General features: G+C 40.9%; 1 protein-coding gene and 2 pseudogenes across 3 annotated transcripts in view; 2 read left to right on the top strand and 1 right to left on the bottom strand.

The window, feature by feature from the left end:
* Positions 1 to 15,381, bottom strand: part of AARS2 (alanyl-tRNA synthetase 2, mitochondrial) — a 48,209-nt gene extending 32,828 nt beyond the window's left edge. For all 3 annotated transcript variants that reach the window (XM_075204462.1, XM_075204461.1, XM_075204463.1), the window contains exons 1-9: positions 15,114 to 15,381; positions 9,449 to 9,637; positions 8,059 to 8,204; positions 7,066 to 7,257; positions 5,393 to 5,537; positions 4,976 to 5,121; positions 4,615 to 4,723; positions 4,453 to 4,491; positions 1,075 to 1,186 (exon numbers count right to left, since the gene is read on the bottom strand). In XM_075204462.1, coding sequence (XP_075060563.1) covers positions 1,075 to 1,186; positions 4,453 to 4,491; positions 4,615 to 4,723; positions 4,976 to 5,121; positions 5,393 to 5,537; positions 7,066 to 7,257; positions 8,059 to 8,204; positions 9,449 to 9,637; positions 15,114 to 15,329 — 1,294 coding nt within the window. In that variant the 5' untranslated portion in view covers positions 15,330 to 15,381. The remainder of the gene's footprint in view (positions 1 to 1,074; positions 1,187 to 4,452; positions 4,492 to 4,614; positions 4,724 to 4,975; positions 5,122 to 5,392; positions 5,538 to 7,065; positions 7,258 to 8,058; positions 8,205 to 9,448; positions 9,638 to 15,113) is intronic.
* A 7,852-nt stretch (positions 15,382 to 23,233) lies between these two features.
* LOC142147648 (U7 small nuclear RNA) lies at positions 23,234 to 23,295 on the top strand (annotated as a pseudogene).
* A 1,621-nt stretch (positions 23,296 to 24,916) lies between these two features.
* Positions 24,917 to 24,978, top strand: LOC142147643 (U7 small nuclear RNA; annotated as a pseudogene).
* Positions 24,979 to 25,162: the final 184 nt, after the last annotated feature.

Genomic DNA, 25,162 nt, shown 5'->3' with positions numbered 1-25,162 from the left:
GCAGGCTCTGCATTTTTATTATGTTGCAGCTGAGGACATTATGGACTGTGTTCTAATTGGCCATCAGTACTATTTAAGGCAGTGAGGACTGAACCTCACTGCCGGTTATAGCATCCTGTTCACAGTTCTGCTGCCTACTTGTACTCTCTCTGGTGTTTAACCTGTGACCAACCTCCCGTGTATGACCCTTGCTTGTTCCTGGACCTTGAACCTACGCTTCTGACCCTGACTATTTGCCTGCATTCCGGACTCTGCTCCTCCGCCTGTGCCCCTGATCTTTCGCTTGTCCCTGGATTCCGAACCTGTGCTTGTGACCTCTGACCTTGGTTTACCCTGCCGGATCCCCACGCTGCTGTCCGCCAATCATTCCACTCCTGGGTTCTCCTTAGCCGGTATACGATTCTCGACCCTCCGTCAGCCTGCGGCCAAGTCTGTCCCCACCACTAGGGGCTCCAGCGAACACCAGGCTTTCGGAGTAGACTCAGAGTTTTACTGTGCTGGCTAGGGAGTTCCTAACAATACCATGGAATATAAGATTTATTATTCTTTCTTTAGCACAACTTGGAATGTGTAGGAAACTATTTGTGAGGTTTTGTGGCAAATAAATATCTGTAAATATACTTTACTGGTTCCCACAAAGTGATCTGTTACTATGCCGAGCTTCTATATGAGATCTCTGATCCAAAGTGGAGATATCTGTTCAGTGTTTCTGACCATAGAAACCCAATGTTTAATTCCATTTTGATACAAATTAATGAGGCTGCGCTAATTACATGAGAGTAAAACATACTATCTTGAAAACAATTATTTTCCATCTATTTTAGCCCAAACAAACAAAAAAAATGGACCTTTTATAATGCCAAGAATGTGTAGAAAATATCTGGTTATTAAGGGGCTAAGAAGGCTCCGTACTAATGTCCGGCAGGCGGTTATGATATCAGGGACTTAGAACTGACCCACTTTACTGTCACCAAGTAGAAGACACTACAGTAGGTATTAATAGTATTAACACCCTCCGCCAGAACACGCAGCGCAGTTTCGCACAGGTAGGAGACGATGGAGGTGGACACTTACCTGGGAAAGGATTACGAGACCCCTCTTGTTGAAGTGTGCGATCTATGATGTGGCGCCCCCGCTGGAGGGAGACCAGAAACGCCTCCTCATTTTCATTAAGAATTCTCATAATCTGAAATCGGAACAAATCACGTTATACCGGAAAACCAAAGAGGCAGCATCGGAACAACTTGCTCATGAAGTATGGACCATTTAAGGTCCACAGGGTTTATTCCTAGCACCTGTGTTAATGCCTCACAGTATGAAATAATATGACAGCTGTTTTACTGCACCTGGGACGGCGAGGTTATGTAAAACAAATGGCGCAATGTGTTGTCAGTGCGGCGGTGTGCGCCAACAATACAGCACCGCGGTCGTATTGTGTATATTTTGCTGGTGATTGTAATGTTATTTCTAAAGTGAACAGTACTTGGGAAAATTATGAAAAAAAATCTGAGCATAATACATTTACCCCCTTATATACATATAACGCCAGATGTAAATATAACGGGAGATATACATATAGCACCAGATATACATATAGCGCCAGACATACATATAACGCCAGATATACATATAGCGCCAGACATACATATAGCGCCAGACACACATAGAGCGCCAGACATACATATAGCGCCAGATATTACTATAACACCAGATATACATATAGCACCAGATATACATATAGCGCCAGAAATACATATAACGCCAGATATACATATAGCGCCAGACATACATATAGCGCCAGACATACATATAGCGCCAGATATTACTATAACACCAGATATACATATAGCACCAGATATACATATAGCGCCAGATATACATATAACGCCAGATATTACTATAACACCAGATATACATATAGCGCCAGATATACATATAGCGCCAGATATACATATAACGCCAGATATTACTATAACACCAGATATACATATAGCGCCAGATATACATATAGCGCCAGATATACATATAACGCCAGATATACATATAACGCCAGATATACATATAGCGCCAGATATACATAGAACACCAGATATTACTATAACACCAGATATACATATGGCGCCAAATATACATATATTACCAGATATACATATAGCGCCAGATATACATACTGCACCAGATATTACTATAACACCAGATATTACTATAACACCAGATATACATATAGCACCAGATATACATATAGCGCCAGATATACATAGAACGCCAGATATTACTATAACACCAGATATATATATGGCGCCAAATATACATATAACACCAGATATACATATAGCGCCAGATATACATACTGCACCAGATATTACTATAACACCAGATATACATATAACTAAATATATATATATATATATATATATAGATATTACGCCAGATATTACTATAACACCAGATATACATATAGCACCAGATATACATATAGCGCCAGATATACATATAACACCAGATATACATATAGCGCCAGATATACATATAGCGCCAGATATACATATAGCACCAGATATACATAGAACACCAGATATACATATAGCACCAGATATACATAGAACACCAGATATTACTATAACACCAGATATTACTATAACACCAGATATACATATAGCGCCAGATATACATATAGCACCAGATATACATATAGCACCATATATATATATATATATATATATATATATATATATATATATATATATAACACCAGATATACATATAACTAAATATATATATATATATATATATATATATATAGATATTACGCCAGATATTACTATAACACCAGATATACATATAGCACCAGATATACATATAGCGCCAGATATACATATAACACCAGATATACATATAGCGCCAGATATACATATAGCGCCAGATATACATATAGCACCAGATATACATAGAACACCAGATATACATATAGCACCAGATATACATAGAACACCAGATATTACTATAACACCAGATATTACTATAACACCAGATATACATATAGCGCCAGATATACATATAGCACCAGATATACATATAGCACCAGATATATATATATATATATATATATATATATAACACCAGATATACATATAACTAAATATATATATATATATATATATATATATATATATATATATATATATATATATATATATATATATAGATATTACGCCAGATATTACTATAACACCAGATATACATATAGCACCAGATATACATATAGCGCCAGATATACATATAACACCAGATATACATATAGCGCCAGATATACATATAGCGCCAGATATACATATAGCACCAGATATACATAGAACACCAGATATACATATAGCACCAGATATACATAGAACACCAGATATTACTATAACACCAGATATTACTATAACACCAGATATACATATAGCGCCAGATATACATATAGCACCAGATATACATATAGCACCAGATATATATATATATATATATATATATATATATATATATATATATATATATATATATATATATAACACCAGATATACATATAACTAAATATATATATATATATATATATATATATATATATATAGATATTACGCCAGATATTACTATAACACCAGATATACATATAGCACCAGATATACATATAGCGCCAGATATACATATAACACCAGATATACATATAGCGCCAGATATACATATAGCACCAGATATACATAGAACACCAGATATACATATAGCACCAGATATACATAGAACACCAGATATTACTATAACACCAGATATTACTATAACACCAGATATACATATAGCGCCAGATATACATATAGCACCAGATATACATATAGCACCAGATATATATATATATATATATATATATATATATATATATATATATATATATATATATATATATATATATATATAACACCAGATATACATATAACTAAATATATATATATATATATATATAGATATTACGCCAGATATTACTATAACACCAGATATACATATAGCACCAGATATACATATAGCGCCAGATATACATATAACACCAGATATACATATAGCGCCAGATATACATATAGCGCCAGATATACATATAGCACCAGATATATATAGAACACCAGATATACATAGAACACCAGATATACATATAACTAAATATATATATATATATAGATATTACGCCAGATATTACTATAACACCAGATATACATATAGCACCAGATATACATATAGCGCCAGATATACATATAACACCAGATATACATATAGCGCCAGATATACATATAACACCAGATATACATATAGCGCCAGATATACATATAGCGCCAGATATACATATAGCGCCAGATATACATATAGCACCAGATATACATAGAACACCAGATATTACTATAACACCAGATAAATGCTGCAGTCACTGACCTGATTCTTCTCCCTCTCCAGCTCCGGGTAGGTTTCTCCCTTTAATACAAACATACAATACAGACAGATCACGGTTTATGGTAGAAAACGATCCAGTCCTACAAACATGGACATCACTGAAATATCCGTTTACGGTGTGGAGGGCTGAGGGTCTCTGCTTACCAGAACCTCCACCACGGTGGGGACCAGAGAAGACAGGAGGCCAGGAGGGGCCCGGAGCACCTCAGAAGAGAACCGGACAGCTCTGCGCAGGATACGACGCAGCACAAGTCTAAAGAGTAACACAAAACCTGATGTATTACTAGTGACTGCTGATCCGTTTATTAGAGGAAGTAACGTAATATCTGATAGAACACACAGGATGATACCAGCTCTGGATCAGTACAAGGTGAAAGTCTAACTGTACACGGTCTCTGATACATGTACAGAAACCACAGTTGTGGGAAAACACTGTGTGGCCCCTTCGTAGGGAAACTGGTGTATCAGAGCGGAGGGAGTGTGTGATGAGACGCTCGATACTCACTCTGCTCTGGACATGCCGGGGTAAATGCCGTCAGCGATACAAACAGACAGAGTCCTGATGTGATCAGCCACCACACGGTACGCCATGTCCACGTGGTTCGTGTCCTCTCTTCCCAGCAGGCCCTGGTACGGGGGAGCCTGGGAGCCCTGAGAGGAGAAGCATCATTGGACGAGGTCATGGTGTGGAGTAGACAACCAACCCTGCCCCTGCTTGACCCCCCACCCCCAATATACACATGTCTACTGGGCAGACTCTGTGACAATTTCTTACATATATATAAATTAATCATGAACCTTTCAGCCAATGATGTAGATGTATCTATAGGGAGCTTAGTAATCATGTTACATTGATACAAGTCTTGTTATTCCATTTACAGACACACGGAGTACACGGAACACACAGACCCGCACTACTCACCTTCTCAATGGCCCTCAGGATTGGCGTGAACAGGTCTGTGGCGTAGTTGGAGTGTTTGCCTTGAAGGATGGTCACCAATCTCTCCAGACCCATCCCTGTGTCCACGTGACGGTGCGGAAGCAGTCTCAGGCTTCTGTCCATCTCCCTGCCCAATACAAACATCCACAGAACAACGTTACATCAGATCCTCCTATCCTCAAGTTATACCTCCAAGGAAGACACTGTGCGGTCAGCCCAACGCTGTGAGACTTACGTCAAACTGACGGTATAATAATTATAGTAGCAGCAGCATTAAACACTACGTTATCTAATGTTTCTTGGCTCTTGTGCTCCTGACATAAAATTAATTCCCACTAAAATATATATATTTTTTAATTTTCCTCCCTGCACCATAATATGTTGTTATAGGTGTCCTACAGCTGATATACCTGCATCTAATCCTGTGCCCATCATCAGACAAAGAACTCAAGATTCATACCACCAACCTCTTATACAATAACCTACCTGTTATACTGATGAACACTGGGATCTAGATTACCATGACCTACCTGTTATATTACATGAACACTAGGATCTAGATTACCATGACCTACCTGTTATACTACATGAACACCAGGATCTAGATTACCATGACCTACCTGTTATATTACATGAACACCACGATCTAGATTACCATGACCTACCTGTTATACTACATGAACACCAGGTTCTAGATTACCATGACCTACCTGTTATACTACATGAACACAGGGATCTAGATTACCATGACCTACCCGTTATACTACATGAACACCGGGATCTAGATTACCATGACCTACCCGTTATACTACATGAACACCGGGATCTAGGTTACCATGACCTACCTGTTATACTACATGAACACTAGGATCTAGATTACCATGACCTACCCGTTATACTACATGAACACCAGGTTCTAGATTACCATGACCTACCCGTTATACTACATGAACACCGGGATCTAGATTACCATGACCTACCCGTTATACTACATGAACACCGGGATCTAGATTACCATGACCTACCCTTTATACTACATGAACACCAGGATCTAGATTACCATGACCTACCTGTTATATTGCATGAACACCAGGATCTAGATTACCATGACCTACCTGTTATACTACATGAACACCAGGATCTAGATTACCATGACCTACCCGTTATACTACATGAACACCGGGATCTAGGTTACCATGACCTACCTGTTATACTACATGAACACCAGGATCTAGGTTACCATGACCTACCTGTTATACTACATGAACACCGGGATCTAGATTACCATGACCTACCTGTTATACTACATGAACACCAGGATCTAGATTACCATGACCTACCCGTTATACTACATGAACACCGGGATCTAGATTACCATGACCTACCTGTTATACTACATGAACACCGGGATCTAGATTACCATGACCTACCTGTTATACTACATGAACACCAGGATCTAGGTTACCATGACCTACCTGTTATACTACATGAACACCAGGATCTAGATTACCATGACCTACCTGTTATACTACATGAACACCGGGATCTAGATTACCATGACCTACCTATTATACTACATGAACACCAGGATCTAGATTACCATGACCTACCTGTTATACTACATGAACACCAGGATCTAGATTACCATGACCTACCTGTTATATTGCATGAACACCAGGTTCCAGATCTCTACAACATCTGGGCTGTCCTGGTTCACCAGAGCTGCGGCATTCCGACTACCCACATGATCATAGTGAATCTCGGTGCAGGGCCCACAAGGACCCGTCTCCCCCATCTCCCAGAAGTTTTCCTTCAGACCAAATGGCAGCAGGTGTGAGGGAGGTATTCTGATGGAAATACAAGGACAAAAATATTGCAATAAATATACTTTAATACTATGGACATGACTGAAATAGAAGGACACACTCAGGAACCCTAAATGACGTATCACTTTACAACTCAGCACACCAAATGATCATTGGCCTTTCTCACGTATTGACATGAAAATATACAGCTGTAATGTGTGAGTAATATGTGGGCCATAAATATGCTTATTGACTGGAGGACAAGAAACGAGCTCCCAATCATTGTTCATTCTTCCGTTACTGTCTATGTGTCATTACTGGACTGATCTCTGATCCGTCTATCCAAGCACAAGGCGCCATCAGTAGAAGATACACGCCACTCTAAATACAGACATAAATTGTGTGATGTCAAGGGGTCCTTCCTAGCTTCAGTGAAGAGGAGACTACACACCCTCGTCCCTCTATGCAGCCTCCTGGTTTCTGGGAGATGGGGGGGGGGAAAGGCCCTTTCCCATTAGGGAAGGGTCAGAAGTCCCAAACCCCCAGCACTGGCTCTTTGCACCTCTGGCTTCAATAAAAAAGGTCAGGGGAGAGACAGTCTCTCCTGCACCTCAATACAAGGCTTCTTTTGGAAGACTAAGAAATTAAGTTATTCCAACTTATACTGATGCAATGTGGTCTGATCATGATATACCCTCTGGTCATCAAGTGGTTAATGAAGGCTGCTTGTGAGCTTAATAAAGCTGGAAACCTTCAAGCAGCATATAATACCGGTTTATTTCACCTGTGATATTATACCAGGAAATAGAAGAGTAACAAGGAAACAGCTACCATTGAACCTACCCCAAGCTGAGCCAAATCTCCTTGGTCTCATCATCTGCTGCCAGACCCAGCTCGACATCTCCACCAAAATACGTGACATAGAGGCGGTGAGGGGGGATCTGGTAACCCTGAGTAAGCAGCTCCCAGGCCATCCGACATGCATCTTCCTATGGGGGTAGGAATGACATATAGTGATGTGAAAGGGCAGCTCATCACATTATCTATCCTCGAGTAGGGCAGTCGTAAGAAGTATAGTTCCGTACTGATGGGTTAAGCGCGCATCAACAGTCAAAAAGTCCCAGTTCTTTCATGTGTTTGAGCGGACACTTACTATGTGATTGAGAGGGGGAGTTGCCCTTCAAATGGGACCTGTCAAGTCTGTGGTCAGGAGTGGTGATAAAATTTCCGCTTGTCGGAAGCATTCCCCTACGGGTTTTATGTAGCTTAGAAAAGAAAGCATCACAAAAGATGTGCTGACCCGTGTTGGGGGATATACGTTAGCTAGGATGATGTCCTCCCTGCTCAGGTAGCCGGTTAGGATGATGTACCTGCCATCTGAATCGGTGACACGGGAAGAGAGCTCAAACGGGAGAGTACCGCGTAATAAGATGGCAACCCTGCTGTGTTTAGTTTGGTTGGAGGAATAAAAGGCTGCGGGAAAGCAAAGTGTGGTGAGCGCAGGATGACCCCGGTTGCGAAAAATGTGTCTCCTGGAGGAAGACAAAATCATGTTGAAGTTTTCCAAGTGTGCTGAACAGATGTGTGCTTTTTTGGTGCGTATTTAGCCCTTTAACATTGAGTGACCAGTTTCACTGGCATGGTTGGAGGGTGGATATATTAAAAGTGCGGCTCTAAGGAGGTTGGATGTAGAGGTGGGACCCCTGGCACGGGATTGGGGATAGGGTAGGAAAGGGAGGAGGAGGATTATTTAGGGAAGTAAGTGCACAGAACACGATTTTGGGGGAAATCGTAGGCACCTAGAAAACAGGGGGCCAGTAGGTCCACGGAGGTGCTATGTCCAGTGGGACAAGCCACTCAGGTCACACAATAGGGGACTAGGGGGTCGTGGTCTCAAGCATACAAGACCCCACTGAGAGGTCGACAGGAGTGTGGAGAGAAGTAAAACAATAGGCCCGTGTTCCCGGTTGAGTGAGGCAGTAATTAAAGGTGATCTCTATCAAGTAGACATGTAGATATAAACGGCAGACAGTATGTGGAGAATAGAGGTAGGGGAATAAGTAGAGGAAGGCAGAAGGAGGGAAGGGGAAAGAGGGAAAGTGGAATGAGGGGTACCCAGGTGGGGAGAGAGAGGGGCAGAGAGAAAGGAGAGACAGAAGGCAGGGAAATGTGGCCTACAGGTGCAGTGTGGTGAAGAACACGGCACTGCGTGAAGGTGGTTTAATTTTTATACCTTAAAGTAATCTCCGAATGACCAGTTTCCTAACATCTCAAAAAAGGTGTGGTGGTACGAGTCCCTCCCCACGTCCTCCAGGTCATTGTGCTTCCCCCCAGCTCTGACACACTTCTGGCTGTTTACCACCCTGCGGTACTGCGCCATCTCACTCCGGGGGTCCGCTGTGCCCAGGAAGATAGGTTTAAACTAGAAGACAAAAAATAGTGGCCTGTCAATGACAAGATCACTGCCCAGTGACCAATATATTAATAAAGGTTTACTTGCACCACAAGACATGCTGGAATTACAGAACACACATTATATAAAACACGTACACCTATCAGCCACAACATTATAACCACTGACAAGTGAAGTGAATAACATTACAATGGCCCCTGTCAAGGGGTGGAATATTTTAGACAGCAAGTGATCAGTTCTTCAAGTTCATGTGTTAGAAACAGGAATAATGGGCAAGTGTAATGATCTGAGCGACAAATTGTGATGGGTAGACGACTGGGTCATCTCCAAAACGGTCGGTCTTGTGGGGTGTTCCCGGTATGCAGTGATTAGTACCTACCAAAAGTGGTCCAAGGACGCACGGTCAGAGAGCCCATACTAACCCCTCTCCACTGCCGAAAGTGCCTACAATTGACACATGAGAGCTAGAACTGGACCATGGAGTAATGAAAGAAGGTGGTCTAGTCTGATGAATCATGGTTCCTTTTAAATCATGTGGACGGTCAGCAGGGCCGGATTAAGGCAATGGAGGCCCCTGGGCTAAGGAAGCCTCCATTCCCCAGAGAGGGCCCCCGTGATCCGAGCCGCCCCCGTGATCCGAGCCGCCCCCCCCAGGCACTTACCTCCTTCCCCGGCGCGCTGTATGCTCTTTACTGAGGAGATCTCATGAGAGTGAGACTCACGAGATCTCCTCAGTAAGGAGACTACAGCGCGTCGGGAAAGGACCGCACTGAAAGTGCTCAGCAGCACTGATCGGGCCGGGGGCGCCCCCGCCCCCGACGGATCAATAATGCTGCTGAGCACTTTCAAGGGCCCCCTGGATGCCATAGGCCCCTGGGCTGTAGCCTAGTTAGCCCTATGGTTAATCCGGCCCTGACGGTCAGGTGCGTATACATTGTGTACCTTGGGAGGAGATGGCACCAGGATGCACTATGGGAAGGAGGCAGCCGGCGAAGGCAGTGTGATGCTCTGGGTAATGTTCTGCTGGGAAATCTTGGGTCCTGGCATTCATGCAGATGTTACTATGACACGTACCACCTACCTAAACATTGTTGCAGGACACCCCTTCATGGTAACGATATTCCCAGATGGCAGTGGCCTCTTTCAGCAGGATAATGTACCGTGCCACACTGCAAATATTGTTCAGGAATGGGTTGAGGAACAAGACAGAGAGTTCAAGGTGTTGACTTGGCCTCCAAATTCCCCAGATCTAAATCCAATCAAACATCTGTGGGATGTGCTGGAAAAACAAGTCAGACCCATGGAGGCCGCACCGCACAACTTACAGGACTTACAGGATCTGCTGCTAACATCTTGGTGCCAGATACCACAGGACATCTTCTGAAGACATGGAGTCCATCATGTCTTGACTAGGGGTGTGCACCGGCCACTTTTAGTGTTTTGGGTTTTGATTAGCTTGAGGTTTTGGGTTCCGATTTGTTTTGCCAAAACACCTGACGAAAGGTTTTGGTTCTGATTTAGGGTTTTGGGTTCTGATTTATTTTTAAAAAAGCATAAAAAGCACTAAAATCCAGTTTTTTGTTTTTTTTACACTCCTACGCTATTATTAACCTCAATAACATTCAATAACAATAATTTCCACTAATTTCCAGTCTATTCTGAACACCTCACACCTCACAATATTGTTTTTAGTCCAAAACGTTGCACCGAGGTAGCTTTCTGGACTGTGTAGTGGAGTGGCCCCGGTACCCAATTTGGTACCGGGGCCACAATACCTCCTCCAACTGGTCTCAATTCCACTGCACATATGGCTGCCCCTCCATCCTCTGCAGCATATAGAGGGTGGAGTTCTAGCGCGTCAATACCTCTTGTTTTCGATCATGACAGTGCATTTTAATTATTTTTGGATTTGGCCCCAACACTGAATGTAGTTTAATATCTGATCTGATACGCAGCTATCTGGACTGCGTAGTGGAGTGGCCCTGGTACCCAATTTGGTACTGGGGCCACAATACCTCCTCTAACTGGTCTAAATTCCACTGCACCGATGTCTGCTCCTACCTCCTCCAACTGGTCTAAATTCCAGTGCACAGATGGCGGACACTGGATGGACGTCTAACACCAACATAGCTGTTAAGGCCGCAGTTCCTCTTTTTTGGGACTGCACAAACAATTAACGTAGTAATAGAAATGGCAGTTCCTCTTTTTTGGAACTACAGAAACAAAGAACGTAGTAATAGAAATGGCAGTTCCTCTTTTTTGGAACTATAAAAACAAAGAACATAGTAATAGAAATGGCAGTTCCTCTTTTTTGGAACTACAGAAACAAAGACAACCTTCTTCAACTAGTCTAAATTCCACTGCACAGATGGCGGACACTGGACGCACGTCTAACACCAACATAGCAGTTACCGCCGCAGTTATCCGCTTTGCTATAGGGTGACTACTGTCGTACTTTGTGCTCAGGGCAAACGACTGTTGGACGGTCAACTGTTTGGTGAAAGACGTAGCGGTCTTACGACTTCCCCTCTGGGAAGATGACCAACTACCAGCAGCAACAGCAGCAGTGGCAGTAGTAGGCGTACCGCTGCAGGATTCCTCGGATGAATCCCGTATTGAAGAGGACTCAGTCTGGCTGGTGACATGGCCTGCAAGACTAAATCTGATGGAGATTGTGGAGGAAGTTGACGAGGAGGGTGTTGGTGGTGTGTATCCAACAGGACCAAGGGATTTAGGTGTCCCTGGACTGCTGACGGTCCTAGCCACAGGTCCTGAACTAAACACTGAATTATGAAGGTTCTTCAGGTGACGTATAAGTGAGGATGTCCCTAGGTGGCCAAGATCCTTACCCCAGCTTATTTGAGCTTTACATAAGCTACATATGGCCATACATTTGTTGTCCGGATTCGGATAAAAATAACTCCAGACAGAAGAGGTGGATTTTTTGGTCTTCTGACCAGGCATGACGATGGGCTTTTTCATCCCATGGACAACAACTGTTTCCCCCCCTGGTGGCTCATTTATGATAACCACATCAGCATCCTCCTCGTCAAGTTCCTCCTCAGCGCCAGCTACATCAATATCCTCCTCCCGGTGTACTACATTCACACCTTCATTAGCCAAATCTGTAACTGGACTGTGGGTGATCCTTCCAGCATATGCAGAGGGCGTGCTGAAAATGGTTGAAGGAGCCACCTCTTCCCATACAGTGATGGGAAGGTCAGGCTTCGCAAGCACAAAAACCCTTGGACTCGCTGGACTTGGACTAGTTGTTGATGACAGCTTAAGTCTCTTAAATTGTTAGAGGGGAGGGCGGGAGAAGAAGTGCTTAGATCCATGGGTGAAGCTGAACCACTAGTCATGAACACGGGCCAGGGCCTAAGCCATTCCTTGCCACTCCGTGTCGTAAATGGCATATTGGCAAGTTTACGTTTCTCCTCAGATGATTTTAATTTTCTTTTTTTGCTAATTTTTGGGAACTTTGGGTTTTTGGATTTTACATACCCTATACTATGAGATTGGGCATCGCCCTTGGCAGCCGACGTTGATGGCATTTCAGCGTCTATGTCAATGTCTTCACTAGTGGCAGCAGCTTCAGAATTAGGAGGAAGTGGGTCTTGATCTTTCCCTACTTTATCCTCCAAATTTTTGTACTCCATTATATGCAGCACAAGAGAGCGTACCCCTAAACCACACACACTTTGGGACTACAGAAACAATGACCGTAGTAATAGAACTGGCAGTTCCTATTTTTTGGAACTACAGAAATAATGAACGTAGTAATAGAACTGCCAGTTCCTATTTTTTGGAACTACACAAACAATGACCGTAGTAATAGAACTGGCAGTTCCTATTTTTTGGAACTACAGAAAGAATGAACATAGTAATAGAACTGGCAGTTCCTATTTTTTGGGAACTACAGAAACAATGAACGTAGTAATAGAACTGGCAGTTCCTATTTTTTGGAACTACAGAAATAATGAACGTAGTAATAGAACTAGCAGTTCCTCTTTTTGGGAACTACAGAAACAATTAACGTAGTATTAGAACTGGCAGTTCCAATTTTTTGGAACTACAGAAATAATGAACGTAGTAATAGAAATGGCAGGTCCTCTTTTTTTGGACTGCAAGAATATATTGCTCTATAATATTTTTTATACTTTTTCAATTATTTTTTTATATTTTTTTAATCTTTTTTTTTATATATTTTTTAGAGGTTTTTTTTTTTTTTTTAAAAGATTTTTGGCTGATTAACAAATTGCTATGGACTTATCAGAAACAAATACAGGACAAAAGCACCACTGGACTCAGCAGCACAGACACTGGCCAAAGCACCACTGGAATCAGCAGGACAGAGCACTGGAAAAAGTACTACTGCACTTAGCAGGACAAAGCACCACTTTAGTAAAGTTATCAGCAGGACAGAGCACATCAACCTCCCTCTTCACTAACCACAGGGAGACTGAAGATGGCGGCCACGAGCGGGGCATTTATGAGATCCGAGTCTCGCGAGATCCGACGCGAGACTTGGATGTCCTAGCCTCGGTTTGGCTTCATTTGGCGCCCGGAAGTTCCCGAACAGTGCTCGGATACCGTCAGATCCGCACTGTTCGGGTAGGCTCGGATTAGCGAGATCCGAGCCCGCTCATCTCTAGTCTTGATAGATCAGAGCTGTTTTGGCGGCACGAGGGGACTTACACAATATTATGCAGACAGTTTGAATGTTGTGGCTGATCAGTATATATATATATATATATATATATATATATATATATATATATATATATATATATATATATGACTTCAGGCACACCCTGTCAGTATGCTGTGGGAAACCCATTTCATAAGGAATACCAAGATGTCTTGTGAAATTCAAGAAGCATTACAGATAAGCAACATCTGTCTTCTCTCCAGTGCGCAGAAAACACATCCACGGGGTGTTTTGGTGCTGGGAACTCTCGACACAATATTACACTATTGTTGGTTTACATATATTTTTTATATGTCAAATTTTACAGTGTGGAGTCTTGGAAGATATCCGGGTGCAGTTTGTGAGGACCACAACTTGAATATACCTAATAAATAATATATCCGGTACGCATATATAATACCACCTTTATTGGGAATTGGGTCCCCGAAATATTACACTATGAGGCACCCTGCTTTCTTTTCTTGAGATATATATATATATATTATGTACACACACATTATGTACAGGAGTATATAATAACTCCACTCTCTCCCCATATATAGAGTAGAGATTTAATAGCTACTCTCTCTCTCAATATAGTGATTCCTATGATATAATAACTCCTCTCCCTATATATGTTATATACAATGGGGATATAATACATTTTCAATCTATATATAGACTGTCACTCTCCGTGATAACCCCGCCCCCCAGCATCATTTACCATGACAACCTAAAAACCCGCCCCCTGCCTGCAGCAATTGGAGCGCTGTGACCGCTGTCATGTGACCTCACCTGGTTCATTCCGGCGTTGACGAACAGCAGACTGGGGTCTGCCCGGGGCCGGACAGAGGAGGACGGGACGTGTTTGTGTCCATTGAGCTCCTCGAAGTAGCGCAGGAAGGTGCGGCGGATGGCCGCTGAGCTCGGGGAGGCTGCTGAGGATAAGGGCCGGCGGGCGTGGTGGATCCAGGCGGCAGGGGCCTGGAGTATCCGCCTGGTGGCCGCCATGTTGAGGATGGCAAGGACACGGTCGCCGGACTGATGACGTCAGATACGCATGCGCAGTATCATGAATTTAGGCGCTATTTAATATGGAAAATCTTCGTAACATTGCAATAAATATTATAAAATATGCATTTATTAAAATGTTTTATATCAATTTAATGGTTTACATTGCTTTTACAGTACTTTTGATTAGTATTTAATAATGCACAGTGTTATTAGGTCTAACATGTACACGCATTGGTGGTGAATGTTCCTAATTTTCAGGGATAGTCACAGGATATAACTGTTTTCACTAGAAATGTACCAATTTTCCAATATTAACTGCACAGAATAATTCCTCATATTCTACATACTGAATGCAATTATCACTACTTTAATTTTGTAACCTTTATAAGTTTTTATATCCATTTAAAATATTAGTGTAGTAGACACCTAACTATAGCAATTCCAGTTTATGAAGTGTGCACCTGTCCAGCATACACCTGTTCAGCAACAAAATGTCACTGTTAATAATATAAGTTTTTGACAACAATGAATATGGAGAAAAGCAGATTAGGTGAAGGAAGGACCGTTTTATATAAAGGTGCATTCAACCCAACAGTCTATGTGCATCAGTGTAACATGATCTTAACATCACTACTCAGTGTTCCTGTGGACCCTGCTCCTTCCACTATATAACTCTCAGTCTGTGGCTTCCTGCTGCCTCCATTCCCCTCCTCACATCATGTCACTGCCCCTGTCACATGCAGCCCAGTCCTCACTAACACATCACTCATCTCCTGATATACTCTGTGCTGCTGGGGACCCTGCTCCTTCCACTATATAACTCTCAGTCTGTGGGTTCCTGCTGCCTCCATTCCCCTCCTCACATCATGTCACTGCCCCTGTCACATACAGCCCTGTCCTCACTAACACATCACTCATCTCCTGATATACTCTGTGCTGCTGGGGGACCCTGCTCCTTCCACTATATAACTCATACTTGCCAACTCTCCCTGAATGTCAGGGAGACTCCCTGAAATAGGGGTGATCTCCCTCACTCCCTGAAGAGTCTGGCATTCTCCCTGATGCTGAGCCAGTGCAAGATGTGGTTGGCTTCACCATCTGTGGCGTGATGACACAGTTCAGAAATTGTGTCCTATGTCCATGTATTGATGCCTATGGAGGTGGCCACTTTCAGGGAGATGTAATCAAAGACTGACAGGTAAGACAACATGACTTTAGTAATGGAGACAGAAATGTAAAAGACACTTCAGTCTCTAGAGATTCATTAGCTGCTTTTCTTTAATGCATAGTTACTTTCCCGGAATGTCCGGGAGACTCCCACGTTTCTGGGAGACCTCCCGGGAGAGCAGAGCAACCTCCTGGTTTTCGCCCCCGCAATAGATAAGTGACAGGGGCAGGGCTTAATGACTCAAATATCGCATCATTTTAACCCCACCCCCTATTGTAATTGGCCAGATTTGTGACAATTGTTTAGGGGTTGGGGCCAAAATTATGCGATTCGTCAAACCTCGCCTCCGCACGCCCCCACCACCCCAGGGATCTCCCTGAAGCCAACGAGCAAAAGTTGGCAAGTATGATATAACTCTCAGTCTGTGGCTTCCTGCTGCCTCCATTCCCCTCCTCACATCATGTCACTGCCCCTGTCACATACAGCCCTGTCCTCACTAACACATCACTCATCTCCTGATATACTCTGTGCTGCTGGTGACCCTGCTCCTTCCACTATATAACTCTCAGTCTGTGGCTTCCTGCTGCCTCCATTCCCCTCCTCACATCACGTCACTGCCCCTGTCACATGCAGCCCTGTCCTCACTAACACATCACTCATCTGCTGATGTACTCTGTGCTGCTGTGGACCCTGCTCCTTCCACTATATAACTCCTAGACTGTGGCTTCCTGCTGCCTCCATTCGACTCCTCACATCATGTCACTGCCCGTCACATGCAGCCCTGTCCTCACTAACACATCACTCATCTCCTGATACACTCTGTGCTGCTGGGGAACCCTGCTCCTTCCACTATATAACTCTCAGTCTGTGGCTTCCCTACATTCCCATCCTTACATCATGTAACTATTCCATAATCATATGACTGGACAGTTGTATAAGGATTATATGCGTGTCAAGAGGTCTGTTAGTTATTGTGAGCCAGTATTACAATTTCCCTTGCTATTAAGTGTGGATAGAGCAGTCTATATTCCAAGGAGGAAGTGAAATAATGCTTGCAGGACTGTCAGCATTAAATTGAACTGTACCACTACAGACAGAGACTGTTCCATTTCACCGGAGTGCTGGTTCACCCAAAAAATCCTATCATTCAAGTATTGTTATTTCTTATTGGACTTTAATATGTTCAACCCTGAAAGAGAGTACACCCAACGCGTTTATTGTGTTTTATAGAGTGTGATTGGCATTCATGACGTGTGGCTGTACGGATATATGAATGATTTCTTAGAGTATTGTTTCTTATATGCTATTTAAGTTTGAGTCTATTTCAAACCTAGGGTTATATTTATGTTATCTAATGTTAGTTTAATTCAGAAGTTTATATTTTAAGGGAGCAGTTTCAGTTGAATACTGCAGAGGTACCACTTGCAATACATTTCTACCTAGAAGTTCACAAGAATTGCATTTCTAACTCAATTGTCATTATGTTTATTATTTCTCGTTGCCATATTTGAACCTTTGTCCATTACATTGTCCCAGTGTTGCTGTAATGTTACAGGTTATATCTGTATTTCTGTTTTTGCTTTAAAAAGGTACCAGTTGCCAATTTTAGTTTTGCATTTAAAAAAATGCACTAGTGGGTTTCAGCACCTAAAAAAACCCATTTAGGGCTAGATTTACTAAGCTACGGGTTTGAGTGGGGATGTTGCCTATAGCAACCAATCAGATTCTAGCTGTCATTTTGTAGAACGTACTAAAAAAATGAAAGCTAGAATCTGATTGGTTGCTATAGGCAACATCCCCACTCTTTCAAACCCGCAGCTTAGTAAATCTAGCCCTTAGTGTGAGAACCGTTGTGCTCCAGCTTAGACCGTAGATGTCTACTCTCCTCACTTTCTTAACCGGGAACAGTCGGTTGAAAAATAGTTATTCTAAAATTGAGAGAACACAATCATAAATGTCTTCAGGATAGTTATTAGGACATTAGGTTTAGCCTGATGGACGGCCCTTCTCATCCAAACTATATCTGCATTGCTTGAATTGTGTATTATCCATATATGTATTGTATGTCCATTGTGCAATTCTTACATGTTGACAGATGGGGTTGCACACACTCTCTTATGTAAACATGCCTTTTGTGTTTGTACTGTTGTGTAATTTACCTTGTGGAAGCTGCATCTATACATTGGCAGCAGGCGTCCTGCTGTGTCGCATCCTGCTTTAGAAGATGTGCTGAAACCACACACAGCAGGATATCTGCAAATGAGCTGAGGACTGTGGAAGGGCCATGGCAACTCCTGGAAAATAGAAACCCAATTCAGGTGGGGGTGTGGGCTAAGGAAGTGCACATCTGAAGACACACCACCATGGGAAAGAAGGAAGTTTTAAAAAATGTACACACAGGGAGATGAGGGTGGGGGGTTTTCTCTACTCAGAACATTGGGGATTGGGCCTTTGCGGACTATGCTTTCTTTGTGGACCTGTAAAAGCAGGAGGACATTGACCTTAGTCCCTACCATGTGGGCAGAGGAAGTGAACAGTGTGGCTGAGCTGCTAGGATTGAGATCAAAAGGACAGAGGAAATACCCTGGTAAGCTATAGAAGTGTGTAGCTCGCAGTGTGGTGAACCCTCTGGTAGTGTAGTATAATATATATATATATATATATATATATACATATTATATAATAGAAGTGTTTATTTTTATCAATTAACAAAATGCAAAGTGAATGAACAGAAGAGAAATCTAAAACAAATCAATATTTGGTGTGACCACTCTTTGTCTTCATAACAACATCAATTCTTCTAGGTACACTTGCATACAGTTTATGAAGGATCTCGGCAGGGAGGTTGTTCCTGTCACGAGCCGCGGCGGTACTCACAGCCGCCGCGGCTCGCTTCCTATGCCTCCAGGCGTCCCGACCGTCACCATGATGACCGGGACGTCACTTCCGCCCCAACGGTCGGACGCCTCTGCAGCGCGGCGCCCCGGCAGTATAGGAAGCCGGGCGCGCACGCGCATTCGTGATGCCAAAAATGAGATACCACCTAGGTTTAATTACAGGCATTAGCCTGCATCTGTAGTCCTCAGGGATAACCCTGATTGGCCTGTCGATATGGCTGGCAATTAGTCTGCAGCTGTGTATCTCCCAGGGGCAAGCCCTGATTGGTCTCTGTCTGTATTTAAGGCAATGAGGTCTGCTGCCTCATTGCCGGTTATAGCTTCTGTATCCAGTATGCTGACCTGCTCTGTGCCTTGTTCCTGCCTGTTGAACTTTCTGCTGATTACCCGTGTATGACCCTTTGCCTGGATTTGGACTTTGCTTGTCTATCTCGTGACCATGAGCTCTGGCCTGTTTACCGATCTTCCTGTCTGCTCGTGACCCTTGACCTCGGCTTGTTAATTGGAATTGCTACCTGCTGCCGGCCCTTGACATCTGCTTGGACTTCACTCCGCTTGTCTGGGTTCTCCCCAGCCGGTACACACTTCTTGACCCTCTGTCAGTCTGCAGCCCAGCCTGTCCCCACCATCAGGGGCTCCAGTGAACACCTGACTGGCAGAGTAGACTCCGGGTTGTGTTGTGCCGGCTGGAGGGGTTCCTAACAGTTCCAAACATCTTGGAGAACTAACCACAGATCTGTGGATGTAGGCTTGCTCAAATCCTTCTGTCTCTTCATGTAATCCTAGACAGACTGGATGATGTTGAGATCAGAGCTCTGTGGGGGCCATATCATCACTTCCAGGAGTCCTTGTTCTTCTTTACAATGAAGATAGTTCATAATGACATTGGCTGTATGTTTGGGATCCTTGTCCTGTTCCAGAATAAATTTGGAGCCAATCAGACGCCTCCCTGATGGCATTGCATGATGGAAAAGTACCTGCTTGTATTTCTCAGCATTTAGGACACCATTAATCCTGACCAAATCCCAAATCCGTTTGCTGAAATGCAGCCCCAGACTTGCAAGGAACCTCCACCATACTTCACTGTTGTCTGCGGATACTTATTATTGTTCCTAAGACATATGTGGTGGCCGAGTATAATGGGACTTCCTTCCCTTACCTTGTCCTCCAGACACGAGTCAGGTTCTTTTTTGGTCGGACATCCGGTGGTCAGGAGATAAATACTTCAATGAAAGGGACAAGGATTGATCAAATAACTTGGGTTTATTAATAATGCGGTAAAGATAATTTTGGTAAGCCACCGCGCCACTGACCCCTTCAACTCAATGGTAATGACAAAACACTCATTTGATCAACATAGAGCACAATAGCATTTAACATATAATAACAATAAATCAAATCAACAAATCACATAACATTAACATCATCTAAAACATTTGGTGCACCAATATTATCCCTGGTAACGTTACTATATTTTACACTCAGTCCTGGGTTGAACTGTGCACAGGAATTTAGTAGAAGTGCTGCACGTGGTTGGGGCCCGTAAATTACTTTTTCACGCCAAATAAGCTGATGATCTTTTGTATTGCAGTCTCTTTTGTGTGTATTCACAGACCTCTCTATTTTCTCTCCTCTCACACTGTTCTCAGTACATAGCTCAGTCTGTTTAGTGTGATGTCACAGATCTCTATACTGCTTATTTGTTTTCAGTACTTTCCTTTTTACTCACACCTCTCTTTGGCTCACTTCTTATCTTCTTCTCTTCTTACACTTACTTCACTTCTAATCTGCTTATAGATCACTTTGTCCGATTTTCATTCTGTCCCTATTTTTCTCTCTCAGTCTTGCAGACACAGGGATCTCTCTCCCGCAGAAGTCTAGAACTTTCCTCTCCCCACTGCCTTCTGGGAGTTCACAGTTATTACCAAAGTTAGTGGACTTGTTGCTACGCCACACACTCCTCCTTCCTGTTACTCCCGGCAACCACCAACCACTCCCAACTGTCACTTCTCCCTAAAGAAAATATATATATATTTTTAAAATCTTTATAAACACTTTTAACAATTAACAAATTAAATTAACAAATTAAAAACATATAGATACAATCCAGGGTACTCAGATTTTGGGGCACCACACAAAGCTTTTGTGAAACATACGTTGGAGGACATGCGGCTGAGCCCCACGCTGGTCCTCTTCTCTCTCACTCAAATATGTTTAATTAATTTCAGGAACGAATAAAAACACTCAGTAGTATTAGCGGCTACCCATCCATGCTGGGGCAATTGCAAGCATACAATTTATTGTGGGGGCACGCTGTTAAAAGAGCAATATATAATCTCCCCTTACAAATATATATGTACACGTCATTGCTTATTTAATAGATTTCTCAAAAAATCATTTAAGTTGTTTGAACATATAATGAAGCCAACGGCTATCCTTATTATCATGCTTTCAATCATTGCTTACATAGCATAGTGTTTACTCGTTTGTACATGATGCAATTTTGGATCAGTTTCAAAGCTATCCATGTTATTTAGGCATTATATATAATGTATTAATGTATTTCCAATAAAAGAGATTCTTGACCAATGAGGGCAAATGGTTATTGCCCTACTATACATAGCAATAGAAGTCTGTAGTATAGTTAGCAATGGAAGCTTTTGACAAGCTACAATATTATTAGACATTGCAGTGATAGCAAGTTTATGCTGATGTTAATAATTACAAGGCTCCGTTATATGAGAACAGACTATCAGTAGGGGGCTATGTTTCTTTTTTCCCTTGTTTACTCTTTTATTCTTTTGCACAATTTCTAACTAATTACCTAATTCTATCCTATATTTTGCTCTACCGGTTTAGCAATACCATACCCAATCTATTTGTGTTTTAAAAATTGCAATGAAATTTAATTTAAATATATGTTTACATTGACAATACAAGATTAGGAATGAATCTCTGGACTGGTATATAAGACTGTGCCTTCAACACCAAAATCTTCTTTTCTTTTTTGTTTCGAATACAGATTGCCATTATACTGGGAGAGCACACCTCTTAATACGTAAATACAATGAATACAAATATAGGCATGAGTGACATATACCAGACATTAATATATAGTAGATTCTATTAGTGTGATTATCTTCAATTATATAAACATAAAAGAAATAAAGCACCTATCCCAGTTGGCATCCACCCATGTGTGCTAAAGGAGCTAATTTCAGTAATTGATAGAACACTGTTTCTTAAAACTATAATTTCCCTCATAACTAGATCACAGCCACACAATTGATAGAACGATGATGTGGCTTTAAACTATAAAAGGAAGCAAAATCAGAACCAGTAAATTAATAAACTGGGATACTGACTTCATTTGTTGGTCAATTTTATGAAGGCATTCTAGGAGATGCCATTTTCAAATACTTTCTAGACAAAAAAAATCATAAGAAAGTTTCAGCATGTTTTCATGAAAGACTGGTCATGCCTATCAAATACAATTCATTTTTTTGGGGATGCACATTTCAAACTAGATTGTGCGACTGCAGTGGGTGTAATTTATTGAAATTGAATGGAAGACTGAAATATCCTTTGTTTCATGCTATTTATTTTTGGTTTTATGCAAATTATCTTTTGCCAAGTTAAACTTTTTAGATGAAGTAAAAAAATGTATATGTTAATGGTACTATTTAATTATAGATAACAATTTTAACCACATCATGAAAACTGTACTTTTTAAAGATATAAAATAACAATTAATTTTCAAACAAACTAATTTTTTTCTTACTATAAGATTGATGAAGCTTTAATAATGAACATATAAATGAAAATCGAAGGTTATCTAATATTTATAGCTCTTTTGCTATTTGTTTAAAAGCTTTTTGGCTGAAGCTGAAAAGCACAAATATATTGGTTAATAATAGAGATAAGAGTTTGGACAATCAAAATGGTTTTGTATGTCCAATGAATGCCTGAATATCCTTATTATTTATTCTGTGTATTGTTGTTCATTAATATATTTAAATAGACATGATTTTATATTAATTTTACTGGTACATTTTATTATAGTTTTACCCCAGATGACATATGTTGCATTGTCATAGTACTGTATATTAGGTTTTACTGATGTGTATTACAAGTACACAGTCCAGTACTCCTTAGGTAATAATGAAAAACTTACAGACCATGTATATACATTTTATAGGGCTGGAGATATTTTCTTAGGATTAACTGGTGTTTTTGTAAAAGAGGCATTTTATTATATATATTTAAAGATGTGTTTAGGTAGCAACACTATTATAAACAGATTGGAATTGAACAGAAAGTCACACCCTTCCACAGCCAAGGCACATTATCATTGCAGCATTACATTTTGTCTAATAAAGCTACACTTTATGTAAATTAACATAAAGTACTTACGTGCATTTTACTAGAGATTTTAATTAAAAATACCAGCAAATAATATAAGCTGTACTATCAGAAAAAAATATATTGATAAAGAACAGAGAATTCAACCTTGCTCACCGTGATCACTGAAGAATGATGAAACTTTTATATAAATTAAAAAAAAAGCAACTGGAATTAAATGTGCAGTGTTTATAATGCATTTGTTTAATACATGTTAATAGATGTTCAGAAGCACTAATATATTGGTTAAAAAGTAAATTGTAAAATATATAGGTGTATTTTAATGTGAAAGCATTGTTATGCATGTAAGTTTGATTTTCCAGAAAGTGACTAAACTCTAAATGTCTTACTTGATAATGTGAGGAAATAGTCTGTGCGGCAATTTCCAGTGCATACCATTAAATATTACATATCTAACACAGGAGGATAAGCAGTGCCGCCAAGACAACATTAAAATAAATAAAACACCTGTTCCAGTTGGAATCCACCCATGTGTGCTAAAGGAGCTAATTTCAGCAATTGACAGAACACTATTTCTTATATTTATAGATTTGCTAATAACTAGATCACGGCCACATAGAACAATGATGCGACTTTAAAGTAGGAAAGGGGGGCAAAACCAGAACCAGTAGTTTAATAAACTGGGATGCTGACTTCATTGTTGGTCAATATTATGAAGGCATTCTAGGAGATGCCATTTTCAAGTACATTCTAGACAAACAAAATCATAACACAGTGTCAGCATGTTTTCATGAAATACTGGTCATGCCTATCAAATATAATTCATTTTTTGGGGATGCACATTTCAAACTAGATTTTGCAACTGCAAAGGGTGTAATTTATTGAGATTGAATGGAAGACTGAAATTTCCTTTGTTTTATGCAAATTATTGTTTGTTTTATGCAAATTATCTTTTGCCAAGTTAAACATTTTAGATTAAGGCAGAAATAAATATGTTAATGGTACTATTTAATTATAGATAAAAAATTTAGCCACATCATGAAAACTACTTTTTAAAGATATAAAATAACAATTAATTTTCAAACAATTTTTTTTTCTCACTATAAGATTGATGAAGCTTTAATAATGAACATATAAATGAAAAATCGAAGTGTAGTTAATGTTTATAGCTCTTTTGCTATTTGTTTAAAAGCTTTTTGGCTGAAGCTGAAAAGCACAAATATATTGGTTAATAATAGAAAATAAAGTTTTGAATATTAAAATGGATTTCTATGTCCAATGAATGCCTGAATATCCTTATTATTTATTCTGTGTATTGTTGTTCATTAATATATTTAAATAGACATGATTTTATATTAATTTTACTGGTACATTTTATTATAGTTTTACCCCAGATGAAATAT

This window comes from Mixophyes fleayi, chromosome 3 (assembly GCF_038048845.1).
Source record: "Mixophyes fleayi isolate aMixFle1 chromosome 3, aMixFle1.hap1, whole genome shotgun sequence".
In the NCBI taxonomy this organism is placed as follows: domain Eukaryota; kingdom Metazoa; phylum Chordata; class Amphibia; order Anura; family Limnodynastidae; genus Mixophyes; species Mixophyes fleayi.
The sequence above is the reverse complement of the archived record's forward strand: the minus strand, read 5'-3'. Positions and strand labels throughout refer to the sequence as shown.